This window comes from Pavona decussata, unplaced genomic scaffold (genome assembly GCF_977016875.1).
Source record: "Pavona decussata unplaced genomic scaffold, jaPavDecu1.1 SCAFFOLD_300, whole genome shotgun sequence".
Lineage (NCBI taxonomy): Eukaryota > Metazoa > Cnidaria > Anthozoa > Scleractinia > Agariciidae > Pavona > Pavona decussata.
The window spans coordinates 5,035,874-5,057,500 of NW_028145697.1; the positions used below are offsets into that span (position 1 = coordinate 5,035,874).

Sequence of the window (21,627 nt, forward strand, 5' to 3'; positions counted from 1 at the left end):
AATAAATGCTCAATACTCTACACTAAATATGAAAGACTGGGCCTCTTCACCAAGAACTCCACACAATCACTCGAGAAAAAAGCAAACGTGAACTCGTCGTGAGAAAATGTGTTTAGTTTCTTGAGCATTCGTCAATCGCTGTCTTTTACCCGCATTCAAGGGTTACCAAAATCTCTTAGCTATGGGGAGCGCGGAGCTCCGCTATGAACTGACACAGTTTATGAGCAATGGCACCTTATAATGTTGTCTCAAACGCAAAGCCACGTGGTTACCTATTTGCCCATACCTTATCATTTGGCACTTATCAAACCCAAGTCGTTAGTTACCTTGAGGTTTGTCACAGAAAGAAACACTTCAAAAGGCATAACTGTCTTGATAACAGCACTGTCCTCCTAAACAAATAAAGTCAGCAAAAGTCAATCAGTTCCAAAAGGACAGGGGCTACATCATGGCGATTTCTACACTTTTGGGTCGAACCTTGCGCTGAAATTAAAACTCAGCACCTTTTCTTAAGATATGAAGTAATTTTCTCAAAGGAAAAACAAACCATGATGACGATTATTTGCACACATAGACCCCATGTAAAAATTGCCTTATTTAAATTTTTTTTGTCTGCATTCTAATTAGCCTCACTTGTCTTGTTCAGGGTGAACTCAACAACCAGGTTAGTGAGGCTAATTTAAATGCAAACAAGAGAATATTAAAATGTCAGCCATTTTGCATGGGGCCTATACAGGAAGGACTTGAAAAAGTATTCAGTCATTTTTATGTTCAAGTTTCAATCTATGTCCATCCCGGTCACGTTAACCCACAGACATTTAGTTATAGACGATACTACGTACACCAGACTGATCACATTTAGCAGCGACTTGCTTCAATGAAAGTAGCCTTAAAATCAAGGCTACAGCAATAAAGGTTATCAACAAGGCACCCGTCACCTACCTTATTTAAAGTTAGTTAAGGCAACGATGTGCCCCACTGGAACCAAGGTAATTTCTGAGGACAGCCCCAGCCCCACCTCCCTCCTCTTTCTGGAGTAATATCAGGACAGCAGTCAGACGTACCGTCTCCACTGCAGAGCAAGGCTGCCAATGTTAACAACTTTTAGTCTGCTCACTTCCTCCCTGACTGCTACGCAGTAACATTCCGACGCACTTTCACCCTGCTGCAACAAGACTGCCACGGAGACCGATCATATTAACATTAGATGAAAAGCAAGTGTCTACATCCAATCCAAGTTTACAATAAACGAACCGTAGTTGGAGTGCATTGCTCTCAACAGGATAAAAACCACCAGAAAAAATTAACAAGCAAATGACTTCTCGCAACTCTCTCTTTCTCTGTACGACACAATCACCAACTGAACAGGAACATAGCATTTATGCTGCAGACATGATGCTGACATCTGTTCAATTTGCTAAGTTGAGGGAAGATGAAAGCCAAAACAAACTCAGCAAGTCACGTCACCCTATGAACGTGTTTCTGCTGCAAACGATTGCATAAAGTGATACCTTTACTGAAGGGATGGACACAGAGTTTCAGGGAGCTGGCATAGTATTAAAAAGAAGCGTAACCAAATCAAATGCCACCAAAGAGCTAATTGAGAACGTGTTTTCACGTCTGCATGTTTTTTAGGTGTGTAAAGTTGGTGATTGTCGTGTTATGGATAAGGAGGGAGGTGTGGTAGGGATTGGTTTGTTTTGAGCGATAGTGAAGGGCAGCAGGATTTGAGTTAGTCCAGAATAGTTCATCATTGAGGATCATTGTAAATTCTGTTTACCTCACTATAAAAGAGTAATTTAACTATAAAAAATTGCGATAAAGATGAAAAGTGTAAAAAATTTAAAATCATCTTGGTTAAAAGTTTAATTTTTTTTAACTTTTCAACTTTATTGCTAAAACCAATTCAACTGATCTAGCTTAATAAATCAAACAGATCCTTACTTCCTTGTAATCGGGATCCCATTTCTTCGCCAACAAACGTCACTTCTAGTTACTGGAAAAACCAAACAAGCAAATTTTATGAGAAAGTCCGCGTTAGATTCGACCGCTCAATTTGGGGCAATCGTTCGATTTCCTTCAAATTCTCAGCAAAAGACAAAGTTGATATAACATTAATGAAAACACATTTCTTTTGATTCTAAACTTAGCAATACCCGAAATTTTGAGGCGAATGTTTTACCCCCCCTCCCCCCCCCGAACCCCCGAAAATCGACCTTTCACCGAGTCGAAATTAGCCCGTTTTCGAATGTTTGCCACCGAAAGAATATTTATCCGAAAAACGTTAGATTTATACCACGAACACATACACTACACTACTTTACAAATATGGTATATAGAACTCATATTAGCGAGAACTTTTAAAAGGATGGGATCTCAAACATACCGATGTTAACGATTCGCGCACAGAGCGTGTCAAGTGCTGCAACAAAAACCAACATTTCTCAAAATTCTGACTTACTCTGGAAGTCTCGTGTATTTTTGCAAAGAGTACTAGGATAGTGTCCTTAAACTACGGAAAAATATTTAGTGGATCTCTATACTTCGAAAAGATACGGCCGCAACAATTTTGGGCAAATCTCTTATTTTCCGACCCGTGTTGTGTGACAGCGATGGCATCCCAAGGCAACAAATTTCGACTTTTTCTATCTTGACCGCAACTTAAAGTAGACAAATTCGTTTTAAAAGGGTAAACAATTAAAAACATACCTTAAAAGTTCCACTGTTTTGCTTCGAAGACTTCATGTTTCACCGATTAACTGTCAGCAAATTTGATGGCCGCGTCACGAATACCGTGACACGGCATCCGTGTTCCTTATTAGTTGGTTTGCAGGCGACGATCATGCTAGCTAAAAACCTGAACATCTCTACAGAGTTCCGTGAAATTAGTTCTGTTATTCAACCGCGCACTCAACCAACCAAACAATCATCAGTTGCAGAATTGACATCGCGGAAAGACTTTTGAAGGTTGTCGTCCATCTTTGTTTTGAAATAACAACCGCTGACAGCAACAACATCTCCGGTCTGATCGAACCGGAGACAGAGCATTTTCTACCGTAAGTTAATTACTTGATTATTTCTAGCTTATTTTCTACTTCAAATGCATACATGTTTATACTGGGAAACTTATTATTAACCCTTTTATGTTATCTAACATGTATTTTACTAAAACAAAAAAAATATCTCAAAACTGAGAAATATATAGAAATGAGACTTCAGAAAGGTCTTGACAAAAACAGCAACTGCGAATTTACAAAACTTGCAATAAATGAGACGTCAGAATGGTCTCCGCGAGAACTGCGAATTCTAATGCAAAAAAAAGAAAATGCAGGAAACTGCGAAAATTTGCAATTTTCAGTTGAAATTTGTAAACTTTGTAGCTACAATTTCGTCCTAGAACGGCTACTGCTACAAGAGGCTAGGCTAGCAGAGCTTTTCTTTATCTTGTTTGTATCCCAGGGGTTTTATTTGGGCTAGACTTTTTAGCGTCTCTCCTGTTTGCTATCTCTGAGAGCGACAGGTAGCTGCTTGAAAGGCAATTATTAAAGACTGAGTGTACCTAAATACTATTCTGTCTCTTTGCTAGATAATTTTATAGAAAACACAACCATTTATCAACAAAGATAGCCAAGTGCTGAACCAAATCTTTCTTTCTGTCCTTTGCTGTAAATGGCACTTCATAGTTCTTTAGAATTTTCTTTAGCATTGAAACATTAAACTGTGAAAGCTTGTTGGTTCTCCGGTACTGGCAAAGGTCATAGACGTCGTAGTAAATGGGATGTAGAAGGCCGATCTCGTCAACAATGCTGTTTACCACTTCTTGTCTGTTGCTTTCTTCTTCCTCTTCCAGTATTTCTTCAATTTCTGTTTGGTCATCAGCAGCATCTTCCCTCTCCTCTTGGATGACGCTAGGCGAGAGAAAAAGTTCTTTATCTGAACAACTGTTAGCCATTCTTCTCTGGAAAAGCAACGCTTATTTTGTTCATCTCGCGCGTTTCGCATGTCTGCAGAGACTTGTTTTGGGTTAGCCTTTAAGCCCGTTTGTTCTCCTTGGTTAAATTTTGCTTTCAAGTAATCCTTTACATTTTCAGAAAAACGAGTAGGGGCACGTGGCTTTGAAAGGGCCCATCCTCGCGTGAGATTTGAGGGTCTGGCTGCCTGTTCCGAACCGCGGGCGCTCTCTCTCGAATTATTAGAAGCTCCTTGACTGTCTTCATCTACTGTAGAGAAACGTGCGGCCCACTCTCTCCTTAGTCTATCATAAATACTTTCATTCATTGGCTTCTTTCCATGATCTTCGATTTCAATGCGTATTTCAAGTTCACGGAAGCTCTTGATTATTTGCTGGCATCCAGGTTCTGGACATTCAAACAGCTGACATTCATCAGTGGTGTCTCCGCTTATGGCACTGTCAGATTTCTTCACGTTCATTTGGAGCGCGCTAGTTATCGCAAAAAAATCGCGATTGTCCTGAACAGCTATTCCTTTCGGACCTTGGTGATTGATCACTATGTCATCGTAGGGTAACACCTTCCCTGACCCTATACCATATGCTCTGCGAACGCGAATGCCTTCCTTTTCATACGTAAAGTTATGAAGCTTGCTGAAGCCATCAATGTTGTTGAACTCTAGGGACTTCTTCTTCTCATCAATGGCACAAACAGAGGCAGTTACTCATCTTACGGGTCGCTCAAGAAGGGCAGTGCACATATCTGTGGCAGTGGCAATGTCGTGGCCTTCATTGCAATAGTAACGAATTGAGGTTTTCATTGGACATAGAATTCTGTCGCACACATCTTTTCCATACGCAGGCTCTGAGTAGTCATAGCTCTTCACTTCGATGCTCAATCGTTTCCCGACGTCTTTCAGGGATGCAATCATGGCATTGTTGTGGTAACAACCCGCTTCATCAGAGCGAATGAAAACGCAGTTGACGGAAGGTTTTGACGATACAACATTCTCTATCAGATTCTCGAAAATGGAACAGACAGCAAACCAGTCCTGCTGGCAGCAATCAAAGATGTGTGCGTACGTTTCCACTTCGACTGTATCATCTTCGTCGTGTTTGGAAATCACCGTAGATACATGCCAGCTGAGGCCTCTCTTTCCGAACCAGTCCGACTGCTTCTCTCGGTACTTCATTTGCAAAAATTTCATGGCCCAGTCCATCACCACTAAGACAGAACCACTGTTCAGATTTCTGATTACGTCATGCTTTGCTCTGTCTTGGTTTATCGATCGCAGGACGTGAGATTTCCACTCCAGAATGGCGGCCTTGGCCTGTTCAAAGTCATACAAAAGGTCATCCTGAAATTCTTTACTGTAGTTAACAGATGATTCAGTGATCTTTCAACTGACATCGTTTAGCACATCCTTAAGCTCTTCGCACATGTTACATACTAAATCATGCTCGTGATTACATTCACCCTGAAACTCTTTGTCTGAAGGGTCACTTAACGCAAATGTTCGACAGTGGTCTTTACAAGGTGAACTTTCCTCCTGACAGTGCACGCGATAATCGGTCTTCAGGTAATGCTTGCCCTCCTGGAGTCTTCGCTTTGCGTCTGCACACCACGCCATAGATCCTTTCCTTTTGCTTTGAGATCATCTACAATTCTTTCCATTGTTTGGAACCCTATTGCACCATCAGCAGCGGTATTATCTAATCCCTGGAGGGACCTAGCGTAAAAAAAAAATATCCAACAAGATAAGACGATCATCATGATCCTTTTGATAAAACATTTGATTGGTTTGATGTGCGCAAAAGTGGTTAAGGGCTGGTTAGAAGCACACTGACACTTGACCTCGTGGTGCGATGACATACGCTGGGTATTTTTTTAACCACTATTTTCTCAAAGCAGTGTTGACTATCGTTTAACAGATATATAGAGGAAAAAACATTGTCAGTTATAGTGTAGCCTTTATATACAAAGCTGTCAGAGAAAAGAAAGGCGAATCGCGAGACTGATAAAATGAGAGCGCCAGCCGCGCAGGCTAGTGTTGGTTGTAGTGGTAAACGTTAATCGAGTCTGGATAATCATCAAGAGTTTTCTCAGTGAAAGGCGAGCATTAGAAGTGAATGTTTTATACCTGCGTTGTGATGCCTCTCTCACATCCAGGATTCTGTAGAGAGTGGATCGGCTCAAAGGCTGGAAGCCTTCCTCTTCGCAAAAGCTCTGATACTGTTTCACCATTGTTGATCTGGCGACCATGCGTAAAACATTTGGCATGGATATCTTTTGACCGCTGTCAAGTTTAAGAATTCGACTGCCATAAGCCACGTCTTGGTAGAAATACGGTCTATTGGCGAAGTCGAGGAAGTGGTCGAGTTTTCCCATATCAAGGCGCAAACGGTGCTTTGGGACCTTTTCTGGTGTTGCTCCCAATCCATACAGCTTGGCATGCACTCTAGCTCGTTTCACTTGATAACGTGTTAGCTTTGCGTACGGTTTGTGTAGCTTCATCAGTTGATCAATTGGATACCTGAATGCGTAGAGACTGAGGATCTGTGTCCTAAGGCCTGAGGTCTTGGCATTTCGGTAGGCTGTCATCAGCACTTTCAGAACTTCGGAAGGCTCATTTGGAGGCGAAGATGTAAGAGATTCATTCAAATCTGCCCCGCTTTCTGGTGCTATCACACTACACACAAGAAGACAGTCCTCTTTTGCTTTTTCAAGGCACTTCGCCTTTACCTCTGGTGTTGCTGTTTCCCAAGTTACTTCCAACTGGAATGTTAGTGGGTTGTGATGCGCTTCAAGTTCGTCAGCCACTAGCCCCATTGCAGTGTTGTAGGTACACATGACCTTGTTTTCAGTAACTCGTGCCTCGTTCCTGGCAACTAAAAAAGTAGATAAGGTTAATTAGATATGTTACATTTATTATTTCTTTTAATTTTTAAGGGTTTTTCGTACATATTTTTTTTACTAACCACAGGAGCCCAATTTTTCACATTTCGCCCTAAGAGATGCTTGTTGAGGAGGCTACTGAAATAGACCCAGACAAGAAGCCCTTTCGGCTGCACAAGTGGCCATTTGTGACGTCAGCGTTGACGTCACTCTCTTCTTCACCAGCCAATAAAAACTAAGTGCAAATATGCCTTGACCTGCCGCTTAGGCGTGTAGTGACTTCATCGCTTGGGCTTCCTGTGCTCCTATGGCGTCATCACTGACGTCACACTCCACTCCATCATTTAATACATATTGAATTGAAAAAATTTAGTGAAAATATGCCTTGACCTGCCGCTTAAGCTTTCTGTACTCCTGTGACGTCATCATTGACGTCACACTTCACTTAACTATCCAATATATATTGAATAAAAATAAGTGAAAAATATGCCTTGACCTGCCGCATGGTCTTCTTGTGACTTCACTGCCTGGGTGTCCTGTGCCCCTGTGACGTCACCACTGACGTCATACTTCACTCATCCATACAATATGTATTAAATAAATATGCCTTGGCCTGCCACTTGGGTTTTATGTGACTCCATAAACACGCATTGGCTTGCCGGCAAAGAACTGAGGACAACCACGACACGACCATTCACCATGAAATCCGGGCATTGCATTGCATTGCCACTTAAAAATGGCTCTGTTCCTGGCATTGCAGTCTTGAAAAAAATCTTTTAATAAATACTCACTTCTTAGCTATTAAACTATGTAACAAAACAAATGTTGCAGGTACCTCCAGGGGTCCAGCATAGGTCGGATTCAATAGCACATTTGTGCAGCGTAGGAAAATCTCTATATGGTGTCGAAGATAGGACATTGGTTATCGCTAACAAGGCTTCTTGTTTGGCACTTCTAGTGAAAAAAAAATTCTACCATGAATATAATGGTGGCACCAAACAAAATGTCTGTAGAGGCTGTCATTACTCACAGTGCATGCGGAACGTAAACTATGCGTATCTATTAAAAACGTGCTCTTGACTATAAAAAAAGATGCCATGCATTATAACTTGAATTTTATCACCTTAGCTTTTATAATCTTCAATTCAAATAGGGGTACGGGACGATGCTGTGGAAGAAGGTGTATATAAAGGGAAGATAGAAATATAACCACCAGAATCAGTCAACAAAGGTAAAACGTTTGCGAGCCATGGACACATTGTGCTCAACCCATGGTGCATACCAGGACTATATTCATCACCATGCATTACAGTCAGCACTGAATTTTCTTCGATTGTGATCCGTTTAAATAGGCCTTACCACCGTTTTTGATGCCATTTTGACGAGTAGGCAAACAGGCGTGAAATAACAGTGTTTGTATGGAAATCCGATGTCAAATAATTTTCATAAAACACCACTTCTGAAAAATTCATGAATTGGAAACTTTTGGCACTAGGAAAAGGATTTAAAAAAAAATTGGAGGGATGTAGCTGTGGCACAAAACGTCTAGTCGTGTTTTGAACTTTCCAGACATTTGGCCGTATAGCGAACCAGCCGTGAACTGCTCTAAAAATAGCTCGCGGGAAAAAAATAAAGGGAAATGTATGAAAAGTTCAAAACACGACTGGACGCTTTCTGGCACAGCTACATCCCTCCAAGTTTTTTCTTAAAATCCTTTTCCTAGTGCCAAAAGTTTCCAATTCATGAATCTTTCAGAAGCGATGTTTTATGAAAATTATTTGACATCGAATTTCCATACAAACACTGTTTATATTTCGAGCATGTTGGCCTACTCGTCAAAATGGCGTCGAAAACCGTGATAAGGCCTATTACAATCAGCTTCCGCTAGCACCTCAAGAGAAAGACTCCCCTATCTTTCAATTTCAAACTTAGAACGCGAAAAGTAGGAATGATCCGAGAAAGGTAATTTATTTGGAGTCTGTTATATTACCTCCAGTCTGAACTTTCATCGCAATCACTTTTTGGCTGGTCTTCTTGGTCACGCAACCACGTCGCTACTTCAAGTTTCCCCTTATGCTTTTTTCGGCATGCCGTACAAAACGCTAAACCAGCGACAAAAAAAGTAATAATTAATTTTAAAATAGATACTGAGACGAAAGACAAAAAGTCCGTACTTGAATAGAATAAAAACATTTTAACAACTCACGTGATCCCACTTGTGCTGTTTCACCATACAGAGTATAAATCTCTCTTGATGTTTTTAAATTTATCACTTTGTCGCCATCGACTCGTTTGATCTTTCCAGTATGTTCAGGATACTGGCAAGTTCGTGGAGGCTGCCAGTACCTGCCAAGATTATTTCTGTGCGTGGGACATATGTTCATCTCCTTGACCTTACTGCCTCCGAGGTCAAATAGTCCGGCACGAGCCAGTATAAGTTCAACTTCGGTCATCTTCTCGCGTGACAAATGCCAACTTCGCAGGTGACTAGAAATATCACTGCAACATTCGCGAGGGAACACTGTGCCATGGTCACCTCTATTAGGACCACACTTGGTGCTCAACACAACTGAAAACGAGCAATTTTCGGTTTTCGACATTGTTCTCTTAGATCATCGATCGGTCACTATGTTGTTCTGATTAGTCGTGCACACGAAGAGATTATTGAATATGTTTGATAGACACACGTCAGTGTGTTCAACTATACTTAATAAAACGCATCTCCTTTCACAATAACAACAAACAGAGTCGTACCACAAAACCCAGTTTGATCTTATACTGTTTATTTTTTTTAATCAAGGAGAAAATTGGCCCATCTACAGTTATTTCTCATTTCCTGTTCGCAGACGGAAGTGTTTTTGCGGTCAGCGGTTATATATAAACAAAGATGGACGACAACTTTCAAAAGCCTTTCACGTTCAAACATCTTTCTCTGCAACTAATTTCACGGAACTCTGTCGAGATGTTCAGGTTTTTATCTCGCATGATCGTCGCCTGCAAGCGAACTAAAGAACACGGATCCCGGGTCACGGTATCCGTGACGCAGCCATCAAATTTGCTGACAGTTAATCGGTGAAACATGAATTCTTGAAAGGAAAACTGTGGAACTTTTAAGGTATGTTTTTAATTGTTTACCCTACTACTTTAAGTTGCGGTCAAGACAGAAAAAGTCGAAATTTGTTGCCTTGGGATGCCATCGCTGTCACACAACACGGGTCGGAAAATAAGAGATTTGCCCAAAATTGTTGCGGCCGTATCTTTTCGCAGTATAGAGATCCACTAAATATTTTTCCGTAGTTTAAGGACACTATCCTAGTACTCTTTAAAAAAAAAACACGAGACTTTCAGACTAAGTCAGAATTTTGAGAAATGTTGGTTTTTGTTGCAGCACTTGACACGTTCTGTGCACGAATCGTTAACATTGGTATATTTAAGATGGCTTCCTTTTAAAAATTCTTTGTCTGTTGCTGAAAATTTGAAGGAAATCGAGCGATTGGCCCAAATTGATCGGTCGAATCTAACGCGGACTTTCTCTTATAAGTTCCCTGTGAATATAATACAGACTCTGAAAAAGGACCTTAGTAGGTCTTTATTAAACATGAAAGCCAGCATTCGAATTTTACTTCCTCACATTCATTATTTGACCAGGCGTGAGCAAACAGTCTTTTCGGTAACAAAAGAAGCTACATATCGATAGAAATGTTGCCTGATTTACAAGCAAATGCTGTGAAAAACAAAAAAGATAAATTTAAATAGAATAGGCAGGCTGGCTTTGCGTGACTTGCGTAATATTTAATCATGTTGCTTTAGATATGGATGGAATTTCCACCTTAAAAAGGAAGGCCATGTGAAGGAGAAATTGCAGCAAAATTTACGTGCAACTAGCTGTAATGTTGGACACACAAGGTGAGTATGCAATCGTCTCCTCTCAGCTGTAGATGGATGGCTAAATAAACTTACCATATTTAAAGTGGTGTTAACCATAGTAACAGGCCAAGGTCACGTGCATTTGATTCCAGCCAATAGGAGAAATGATTCTTCTTCAAACACTTGATCCAGTCTTCCCAGCTTAGATAATATCAAGAAGATGCATTTTAATATATTGCTTAATAAATGCCTAATACTCTACACTAAATATGAAAGACTGGGCCTCTTCACCAAGAACTCCACACAATCACTCGAGAAAAAAGCAAACGTGAACTCGTCGTGAGAAAATGTGTTTAGTTTCTTGAGCATTCGTCAATCGCTGTCTTTTACCCGCATTCACGGGTTACCAAAATCTCTTAGCTATGGGGAGCGCGGAGCTCCGCTATGAACTGACACAGTTTATGAGCAATGGCACCTTATAATGTTGTCTCAAACGCAAAGCCACGTGGTTACCTATTTGCCCATACCTTATCATTTGGCACTTATCAAACCCAAGTCGTTAGTTACCTTGAGGTTTGTCACAGAAAGAAACACTTCAAAAGGCATAACTGTCTTGATAACAGCACTGTCCTCCTAAACAAATAAAGTCAGCAAAAGTCAATCAGTTCCAAAAGGACAGGGGCTACGTCATGGCGATTTCTACACTTTTGGGTCGAACCTTGCGCTGAAATTAAAACTCAGCACCTTTTCTTAAGATATGAAGTAATTTTCTCAAAGGAAAAACAAACCATGATCACGATTATTTGCACAAATAGACCCCATGTAAAAATTGCCTTATTTAAATTTTTTTTGTCTGCATTCTAATTAGCCTCACTGGTCTTGTTCAGGGTGAACTCAACAACCAGGTTAGTGAGGCTAATTTAAATGCAAACAAGAGAATATTTAAATGTCAGCCATTTTGCATAAGGCCTATACAGGAACGACTTGAAAAAGTATTCAGTCATTTTTATGTTCAAGTTTCAATCTATGTCCATCCCGGTCACGTTAACCCATAGACATTTAGTTATAGACAATACTATGTACACCAGACTGATCACATTTAGCAGCGACTTGCTTCAATGAAAGTAGCCTTAAAATCAAGGCTACAGCAATAAAGGTTATCAACAAGGCACCCATCACCTACCTTATTTAAAGTTAGTTAAGGCAACGATGTGCACCACTGGAACCAAGGTAATTTCTGAGGACAGCCCCAGCCCCACCTCCCTCCTCTTTCTGGAGTAATATCAGGACAGCAGTCAGACGTACCGTCTCCACTGCAGAGCAAGGCTGCCAATGTTAACAACTTTTAGTCTGCTCACTTCCTCCCTGACTGCTACGCAGTAACATTCCGACGCACTTTCACCCTGCTGCAACAAGACTGCCACGGAGACAGATCATATTAACATTAGATGAAAAGCAAGTGTCTACATCCAATCCAAGTTTACAATAAACGAACCGTAGCTGGAGTGCATTGCTCTCAACAGGATAAATACCACCAGCCAAATTTAACAAGCAAATGACTTCTCGCAACTCTCTCTTTCTCTGTACGACACAATCACCAACTGAACAGGAACATAGCATTTATGCTGCAGACATGATGCTGACATCTGTTCAATCTGCTCAGTTAAGGGAACATGAAAGCCAAAACAAACTCAGCAAGTCATGTCACCCTATGAACGTGTTTTTGCTGCAAACGATTGCATAAAGTGATACCTTTACTGAAGGGATGGACACAGAGTTTCAGGGAGCTGGCATAGTATTAAAAAGAAGCGTAACCAAATCAAATGCCACCAAAGAGCTAATTGAGAATGTGTTTTCATGTCTGCATGTTTTTTAGGTGTGTAAAGTTGGTGATTGTCGTGTTATTGAGAAGCAGGGAGGTGTGCTAGGGATTGGTTTGTTTCGAGCGATAGTGAAGGGCAGCAGGATTTGAGTTAGTCCAGAATAGTTCATCATTGAGGATCATTGTAAATTCTGTTTACCTCACTATAAAAGAGTAATTTAACTATAAAAAATTGCGATAAAGATGAAAAGTGTAAAAAATTTAAAATCATCTTGGTTAAGAGTTTAATTTTTTTTTTTTACTTTTCAACTTTATTGCTAAAACCAATTCAACTGATCTAGCTTAACAAATCAAACAGATCCTTACTTCCTTGTAATCGGGATCCCATCTCTTCGCCAACAAACGTCACTTCTAGTTACTGGAAAAACCAAACAAGCAAATTTTATAAGTTCCCTGTGAATATAATACAGACTCTGAAAAAGGACCTTATTGAACATGAAAGCCAGCATTCGAATTTTACTTCCTCACATTCATTATTTGACCAGGCGAGAGCAAACAGTCTTTTCGGTAACAAAACGATAGAAATACATATCGATAGAAATGTTGCCTGATTTACAAGCAAATGCTGTGAAAAACACAAAAGACAAATTTAAATAGAATAGGCAGGCTGGCTTTGCGTGACTTGCGTGATATTTAATCATGTTGCTTTAGATATGGATGGAATTTCCACCTTAAAAAGGAAGACCATGTCAAGGAGTAATTGCAGCAAAATTTACGTGCAACTAGCTGTAATGTTGGACACACAAGGTGAGTATGCAATCGTCTCCTCTCAGCTGTAGACGGATGGCTAAGTAAACTTACCATATTTAAAGTGATGTTAACCAGAGTAACAGGCCAAGGTCACGTGCAATTGATTCCAGCCAATAGGAGAAATGATTCTTCTTCAAACACTTGATCCAGTCTTCCCAGCTTAGATAATATCAAGAAGATGCATTTTAATATATTGCTTAATAAATGCTCAATACTCTACACTAAATATGAAAGACTGGGCCTCTTCACCAAGAACTCCACACAACCACACAATCACTCGAGAAAAAAGCAAACGTGAACTCGTCGTGAGAAAATGTGTTTAGTTTCTTGAGCATTCGTCAATCGCTGTCTTTTACCCGCATTCACAGGTTACCAAAATCTCTTAGCTATGGGGAGCGCGGAGCTCCGCTATGAACTGACACAGTTTATGAGCAATGGTACCTTATAATGTTGTCTCAAACGCAAAGCCATGTGGTTACCTATTTGCCCATACCTTATCATGTGGCTTTCAAGCAAGAAACAGAACTTGTAACTAATAAATCCAGCAAAAACTTTGATTTCCAAAATGTTGATGTCATTTGTCTTCAGTTTCCCTAGGAGACTGTATGCTTGGCGATAATGTCTGGGAATAAAACACATTTTTTTAAATAAATTATAACACTTAATAGACCAACATGCGAGTAAGAGGTTTGTGATCGCATGGTATTTTTTTGAACAGGAAGCCAATGGTTCCCTTTAAAATTCTAAACTTTAAGACGGTATATCCTATACAGAATATGGCTACTTTGAACCCAGTACAATGTATGTACTGGCACTACATGTAGCAGTATCTTGAACAGAAACTATGCTCAATACCCATTGACGCTGTGTCGCAATTTGTGACCAGTTATACATGTTAGAAACTAAATAAACAAATTAATTAATTAATATAGAAATATAATATACACACAATAGACAGGAAGTACAAATGCACAATCGGGTATCTAAAATTTGCACCATTAAATCAAGGCAAAGTCACTAGATGTAGAGGTTTACAAATAATTATTATGAAAGTAAAAGGAACGATAAGACCCTGAAACCTAGCACCAGAACAACTGCCCTAAATGTCAAAAGTATTTCAAAGAGTCTTGAGTTTTAACGTCACTTGGCATAATCTTCACAGGAATGCTTTTCCGTGTGAGAGCTCCATGATGTTAGCGGTTGCCATTCGAAGCAAATTTAAAGTTTCATCACTGTCCATCCTAATAACTCCTGCCCTGAGTGTTGGGGTATTAAGATAGAGTGGTGAACATACTTTTCAAGAACTCAGATTCAGATACATGTGACTTGAATTCTGTATTTGAATGCAGCTTATCTTCATTAATCACTAAAAAATGGTAAGTTATTGCTTATATTTAAAAGTCTGTTTATTTTTGGAGTCATCAGGAAATTTGTGTGCACTTTATTTATAATAAAGGTCCAGTTCAGTTCAGTGGCCGCCATTTTGTTGAAAACTACTACTCACTATCTATCACTGAATAGATAGCAAGTAGCGAAGCCAATCAAAGAACGGCATTGGTGATAGAACACTATTAGATTTATACAAAAATCATATTGAATGTTCTTGACTGCTAAGCAACTTTATAAACATGTACATGTAATTAGAACTTGTAGCAAATTGTAGGTACGGTGGTATGTTTGTCATAAACTATACCAATGAAGCTGTCTGTTGCAGACTACAAGTGACTACTACAATAACCTGCTTAGCACTTTCCTTTTATGTGTATAATAGGCCTATTCAGCTAACACAATGTTGTACCCAATTCAAATCCTTTGGGCATAAAATGTTTTGTTCTAAGTTTTTCCATATCATTTAAATGTGAATGCTACATTATAATGCCAATGCAATAAACAAGGGATCTTGACCCCAGGGGATCTGAATTGGGTACAACATTGGGTTAGCCGAATAGGTCTATTGTTTTGTAATGATGAATAAAACAATTACTTTGTAATCTTGCAAGTTATTGAGAAGAAAAATAATTCAAAATAAATTTACTTCCACTTTTTAGTTACAATAGACTTAAAATAACCTAGAAGTGCAAAGCTCACCAGCACTTACTTAATAGCAGAATGAGGATCCTGTCGCAGCTCATTGAAGAATGCAACCTTAAACTGATGTCGCACCAACAGTAACTAGAACAAAGGGAAAACATCTTGATAAAAGGACACCTGACATTAAACTAGTATTAGCAGTAATTGGAGTGAACAAATTATGCACCAGAGTTTAACAAAAGTCTGCTTTATAACTACATGTCGAAGTAATCATTGATAAGTAAAGTGCATTCAATTCAGCAAGACACTGAAAGACTATTCTGATAGCCATTAAACGGGATGACTTTGAAATGTCAATTACGTATTGAAATAGTTGATTGAAGTTTTATTTGATGGTGTATTAACAAGCACTCACCACAGTTTTTAATGGACTGCCTGCACAATTGAGTTAGATTTGTCTATTCAACATATACACAATAAGAAACAAAAGGTGTTTTCTGTCAATTGTCATTGCATGTTCTGAAGGAAATGTAACCATCCCATCCCATATCATTGACCGATGATGTTGATGACCAGTGAATTTTTTAAATAAATGGGGTCCACACAAAAGCTAACTCAGTACAAACTCAGTACAGGCAAAAACAATAAGAAATGTAGTCATGCATTGTTGATTGCTTGCCGTGTGTTGCTAATGCCTATGTTCTGGTAAACCTTATCTCGTAAGCCACAATTTTTGGGGGTTTCGTGATCAATGGCTGAGCTACGTCAACTGACTACTTTGGTTCAGATTGATATGTCTTGAACCTGTGTCATGTTGCATTTTACCAACACTAAGATAAAGGGAGTTGTACTATTCTAGAAAAACAATCAATGTAGAAACCGTTTCTGTCTTCAAATGAAAGGTGAATAACAAATGCTTTCCACTGAATTTCCCCTAAACAGCGAAACATTGAAAAACGTACAAGGATATAAACGTACGTGTGATGCGTAACGTTACTTTAGATCCCGGGGAGGGAGGGGGGTACCCAACAGATGCTTGGGTAGTGAGGTGCGGCCCGGGCGTTCAAACCCTGACCCTGTTTAAGACACAATTCTCCGATTTCCCTATCCGGTTTAAGACAGAATTCAAAATTTTCGGGCCTTTTAAATTTCTAAGACATTTAACCCAAAATCACACTCTGTTTAAGACTAGAATGAAATAAGGATACACTAGTTTCTTACTGTAGTTTAATGCATTGGCAATCATAATCTGTTTAAGCCATTAAATAGGTCAGGTAGGGAAACCCTGTTTAAAACAGAAAGTGATGAAATAGATACCCCGTTCAAGACAAAACACCCTGAAAACCATACCCTATCAGGCTGCACGTCCACGTTAAGGTCACATAAGGGAGTACCCCCCCAGGTCTCGATCATATCGAAAATTACGATCCGTCATTGACCCGGCTTCACATACATGTTAGGACCGTACAAATGGTTTCTGTCTCTAAACGAAAGGTGAATATGTAAGCATTAAAGCCCGGGGATTATAAAAAGCATTCGAATGACAAATGTCGGTTTCCCCTGTACTTCATTCTGACTGCAAGAAATGCAATTCTATCTGGTGGTTACTTATTGCCTCACTATATCTCTGTATCAATCTATTTGGTAGCCTGCAAGCAAGCTCTCTTGGGGGTGGGGGGCGGGAGGGGGAAAGAGGATCCACCCCCAAGAGAGCTTGCTCGCAGGCTCTATTTGGGGGAATTGGTGATGCTGGAGGTTATCACTGTTAAAAGATTGTAGGCTTCATGCACCACACAGTCAAATATGGTCTGAGTATAAGCTGGAAACAGCTTCTTGTTTTATTTATTTTAACCCTTTAATCCCTAAGAGTGCCATTTGGCACATAGTGCCATAACTCTGTCAGTATTTGACAGATTTCTATGAATTTTTGACGCCACTATGATCTTGTGAAGATCTACTCATTATAAAAGGATAAAAACTTAACCCCCTCCCATATGTGATATGGTTGACCACCCCTATAACTTTTCAACTTTTTCCCCTAAACGTTGTGGGTCTTAAGACATCTCTCACATAAATGAAGATGTTGGGACCTGCAAAATAAGCTATAGTTTAGGGGTATACCTAATACACAAAAGGATTGGGGCGTTTTTGAAGTTTCAAATTTTTGCGTTTTAAGGCCATTTATCTCAAAGCCATAACTTTGCTTATTCATAATTATATCAGTTATGAAATACACTCATGAGTAGCTTTGACCCTTTCGTTGACAGTTTTTCTGGGGAACAATTTGTTTCCCGCAAACCCGGTTTATAAATCTGGCTGTAAGTCCTCAGCATTAAATGTTACCCCCCCATAAACTATACATCATTTTACTCAGGATAACATATCCTTTCATTAAGAATACATTTAATTGGCCATTGATGCTAACATAAATATTTTGAGCTGATTAAAATTTGAATGAAAAATCTGCCGTATGTTTTGTTTGTTAGTCTCACTCTTACAACACACCATATCTTCACAAAGGGACCATAATGATATCATTTGGATAAAGAACGATATATGAGGATTCAGAAACTTTTTATTTCATCCAAATATCATCATCACAACTAAAGTTATGGCCATTTTGTCCCTGGCGGTCGGGTTTCAAGAAATTTGAACTTCCTCACCACATAAAAAAAAATCATAACAAAACTTTTGTAAAAGCACAATGTACCGCTGGGAATGACTATTTGAAACCCTGAGCTTCTGTAAAGCAAAAAATATCACTCAAGACATTTAAATCTGGTGCTAAGACAAACTAACAGAAAAACACATGCCGTTGCTATCACTCTCAGCGTTCGAATCCCCAGAATTGCTTGAAGGGATGTTGTTTTCCTCATAAATATCATCCACACTCTCACTCTCATGGTGGTCTGAAATATCCTTCTTCACTTTTATCCGAAACATCGGAAAAGACTTCCCCAGAAACATCGCTGCTTTCACTTCGTCGAATGGAATGTACGCCGACGCCATTTTTAAATGGAATACAAATCGAAGATGCGAGTTTTTTAGCGAAGAAACGGTGTAAATCGAGCGAAAACATCCAGCGAAGAACACAACAAAGGAAAAACGTGACTGGACATCTTATAATAATCTTTAGTCTTTATTGTAGACCGATCCCCTGACTTGGAACGATCGACCCTGGACCAATCTGACCGTAAACCGAGCACACAAGTATTTGAAAATAATCAGACTTTTTATACGTACCTGTGTGTGCCCAAGAAGTGTTTGAAACAAACAAACGGATGGTAAAGGCCAGCTAATATAAAAAGAACTTGTCACGAAGTTCTGCAACTGAAAATTACCCGTCCACATCACACTTCGTTCCCGCTTTTTCCAGCCAATGCCGCCGAGCCTGACCAATCTCGTCCCCAGAGCCCGCGCGCCTCTTAGGCCTGGCAGATGGCCCGGACGGCCCTGGGGACAAGTTTGTGTCTATACGAATACGAATGGTGCGAATGTAGTGTGGGTTAAGGTGGCCGAATACAGTTTTTTAGTGTACAGGTGTTAGAAGACGTTATTTGGAAACGATGTACTTCTGGACGCCCAAAATTGGTATGGGGTAAGACTAACTAAGAAGGAATGTATTTTCGTACATCTTGTTGAGCTTAGTACCGTTTCCATGGCAACGAAGAGAAATATTAAACGTCCATAAATAATCCGTTTCCTTTATTTTCAGAAAATGTACTCATTAGATTTTTTCCAATTTTTGTATCCAGAAAAACTCACAAAACACTGACACAGTTGCACTACTTTCGTGTAATTTTAACAGAGAGATCTCCTGCAAACATTGATTTTACATTTTAATGTTTTGTGAAGATACCCTCAGTTAGATTTAGGTTTCTCTTTGTAGGCGAGTTTCGCTTTTAGGGAACTTTTTTCATTCCAAATGTCATGAAATTCTAATGATTGGTTCCTTAGAAAACAGTTCATTTCCACGAAAACAACCAGTCACAATTTTTTGGTCAAATGCGCATGCATGGCTTTAATTGGGTTTCATGGCAAAGATGAAATACATACAAAAGGTCTTGGTGATTGACTTTTTTGCTTGGAGAGAAAAGAGAAAGAGTCCAGAAACGAGAAACTTAGTTATTTAGGATCAAAACTTAACTTTATTATCTATTTCATGTGAAATTGAGAGATCACTTTATCAACCGCCGTATTTGCGTACCACAACCCTAGCGCGCGCTTAATAGTATCACTAACAGAATCTGTAAAGCGCGCACAAACTGTGTTCGGCCACCTTAAATAAAGCGGCCTAACATTCTGATTTGTCCAAGCGATATGCCTAGCCGAAAATGAGCCTTTTCTTTAATTTGTGGACCTAGGATTGAAAATGAAAGTTAAAGTAGGTAAATATGGGTTTAAAAGATTCAGTCCAGGGAGATGAAAAAGAAATTCATGAACCAAATTCCGTGACACAACACCTGGGAGAAGATCGCACGCGGGCGAAACCAACCAAGGCTGTCTTTCCAGGAAACAAGTGACTGAAACATGTTATCGCTGGGGGAGTGGCAGGTTCCGTCTCCAGAACTTGTGTTTCGCCATTGGAAAGAGTCAAGATACTTCTGCAGGTGCGCCTGTAAAACAGTGCTCAATAATCAAACCTGAAGTGAAAAATACCAAATACAGGCCGTAGGCAGACTTTCAGGAGAGAAAAGGTTAATAGTGTTGCGATCGGGCCTCTAGGGGGGACTGGGGACATGCACCCACTAGAAAATTTTGAAATCTCAAGTGCTGGTTTTAGCCTTATTTGCGGATATTTTTTTCGAAAATCCAGTCTCTTTCAAGCGTAGAATGGCAGCCTTTTTATTGCTTAGAAATCATGATTTTTAAAAATAAAGAGAAAGCGCAGGTCAGAGAAGTCATAATAAAAAAAATGACTAGTTTGAGATTACAATTTGAAACAAGTACATCGTTTAAGGGGCTGTTTACATGGAGGGAGGAAGATCCTGGCACTAGGAAGATCCTAGAAGGCGAAACAACTTTTCATTTGGTTTACATGCAGAAATTTCCGTCGCCGTGGTTACCAAGAGGAGAAAGAGAAGAAGGAAAATTGTTGGCCTTTAGAAGCTGGACGCTCGGCTGCCGTCATTTTGTTCTTTTTAGTTCCTAGTACTAGGATCTTCTGAGCGAAGGTAGTTTACATGGCGCTAGGATCTTCCTATTTCTCAGCTAGGAAGATCCTATCTCTAGGAATATCCTAGCACTAGGGCCAAGTACAACTTTTTGCATGACTAAACTGAATACAGAAAACATATGGCGCTAGGATGATCCACCTTCTCGGATCTTCCTCCCTCAATGTAAACAGCCCCTAACACAGGGCTAGCTGGTCTATATCTAACTGATAAAATTGATTTTCGTAACAATCGATTGCATTCTTGTCGAACAAATCTTAAGCATTTTACAGTCCTTTACCAAGGTCCCAAATTCTGAAACTCTCTCCCAATATCAATTATTTCTTCATCTAGTTTTTTCAGGTTTAAGAAAAAAATATTGCAGTTTTATTTACATAATCATGAAATGATCAAGCCGCACTTACGCAGCACCATATTTTCTTTTTATTAATGACAGCCAAGGTGGCCTCTCTTATAAGCCTGGTGGTTTCTTGAGGTCTCCTCGCCATTATTGTAAATTCTATCATTTCTCAGATTTGTTCTAAGTAAGGCAAATAAAAAAATGATGATGATCTAGTTCAGATCATGACCTATATGATGAATGATCTATATCAGTGTTGATTGATATTGATCATTGATAGTTGATCAAGAAGATTGTGCCACCTTTTATTCAATGGACATCGGTTTGCAAAATCAAATTTTTTTTGGATAGCTTTTCAATTGGGTGCACATTTTTCTTCTGCGTCTTTAAGGGGCTGATCAAGGCAATGAGAATAAGCACTTGCTGGTACTTATGTCACATCTTTGCACGTACTGACTGTTTTAGTTTTTATTTTATTTTGGCTTGGGACTGTTAACATGTATATTATGAATTAAAAATTGTTATAGACTTTAAAATGGGAAACTACAGTTGGACCTCTATTAAGCGGCCACCCTGGGGACTTTGAAAACTGGCCACTTAATAGAGGTTGGCTGTTGAATAGAGGTATCGAATACAGCACTTTACTGACAAAATAACAATTCGGGACTTTGGAAAGTGGCCGCTTAATGGAGGGTGGCCGCTTAACAGGTGGCCGCTTAATAGAGGTCCGACTGTAGT

General features: G+C 39.6%; 3 protein-coding genes and 1 pseudogene across 5 annotated transcripts in view; 1 reads left to right on the forward strand and 3 right to left on the reverse strand.

Moving 5' to 3' along the window:
• LOC146454765 (uncharacterized) overlaps positions 1-18,941 on the reverse strand; it is an 80,330-nt gene extending 61,389 nt beyond the window's left edge. The window contains exons 1-10 of one of the 3 annotated variants that reach the window (XM_085095038.1): positions 18,619-18,941; positions 15,443-15,516; positions 13,838-13,966; positions 13,396-13,503; positions 12,901-12,952; positions 11,896-12,129; positions 11,280-11,345; positions 10,806-10,913; positions 1,945-1,996; positions 1,008-1,176 (exon numbers count right to left, since the gene is read on the reverse strand). In XM_085095038.1, the coding sequence (XP_084951164.1) occupies positions 13,401-13,503; positions 13,838-13,966; positions 15,443-15,516; positions 18,619-18,726 (414 nt within the window). In that variant the 5' untranslated portion in view covers positions 18,727-18,941 and the 3' untranslated portion in view covers positions 1,008-1,176; positions 1,945-1,996; positions 10,806-10,913; ... (2 more) ...; positions 12,901-12,952; positions 13,396-13,400. Of the gene's footprint in view, positions 1-326; positions 393-1,007; positions 1,177-1,944; positions 1,997-10,805; positions 10,914-11,279; positions 11,346-11,895; positions 12,130-12,900; positions 12,953-13,395; positions 13,504-13,837; positions 13,967-15,442; positions 15,517-18,618 lie in introns of those variants that run through there. The other 2 variants (XM_085095037.1, XM_085095039.1) reach the window with 2 other exon arrangements.
• LOC146454766 (uncharacterized) lies at positions 3,593-5,169 on the reverse strand (annotated as a pseudogene).
• LOC146454767 (uncharacterized) lies at positions 4,547-9,445 on the reverse strand. The gene is made up of 4 exons (XM_085095372.1): positions 9,052-9,445; positions 8,836-8,947; positions 7,681-7,799; positions 4,547-6,838 (listed from the first exon to the last, which is right to left on the reverse strand). The coding sequence occupies exons 1-4, from the start codon at positions 9,443-9,445 to the stop codon at positions 5,937-5,939; spliced, it is 1,527 nt and encodes a 508-aa protein (XP_084951498.1). The 3' UTR covers positions 4,547-5,936.
• A 5-nt stretch (positions 18,942-18,946) lies between the features above and the next one.
• The window catches only part of LOC146454768 (protein unc-45 homolog A-like), a 13,169-nt gene continuing 10,488 nt past the window's right edge, over positions 18,947-21,627 (forward strand). The window contains exon 1 of the mRNA XM_085095034.1: positions 18,947-18,966. The gene's annotated coding sequence lies outside the window, so the exon portion shown is untranslated. The remainder of the gene's footprint in view (positions 18,967-21,627) is intronic.

Coding starts and splice junctions, on each gene's coding strand:
- LOC146454767 (XM_085095372.1), bottom strand. CDS start 9,445: ATGTCGAAAACCGAAAATTGCTCGTTTTCAGTTGTGTTGAGCACCAAG. Junction 8,948..9,051: donor AACAGCACAAGTGGGATCAC/GTGAGTTGTTAA, acceptor TCGCTGGTTTAG/CGTTTTGTACGGCATGCCGA. Junction 6,839..7,680: donor CCTATGCTGGACCCCTGGAG/GTACCTGCAACA, acceptor CTACTTTTTTAG/TTGCCAGGAACGAGGCACGA.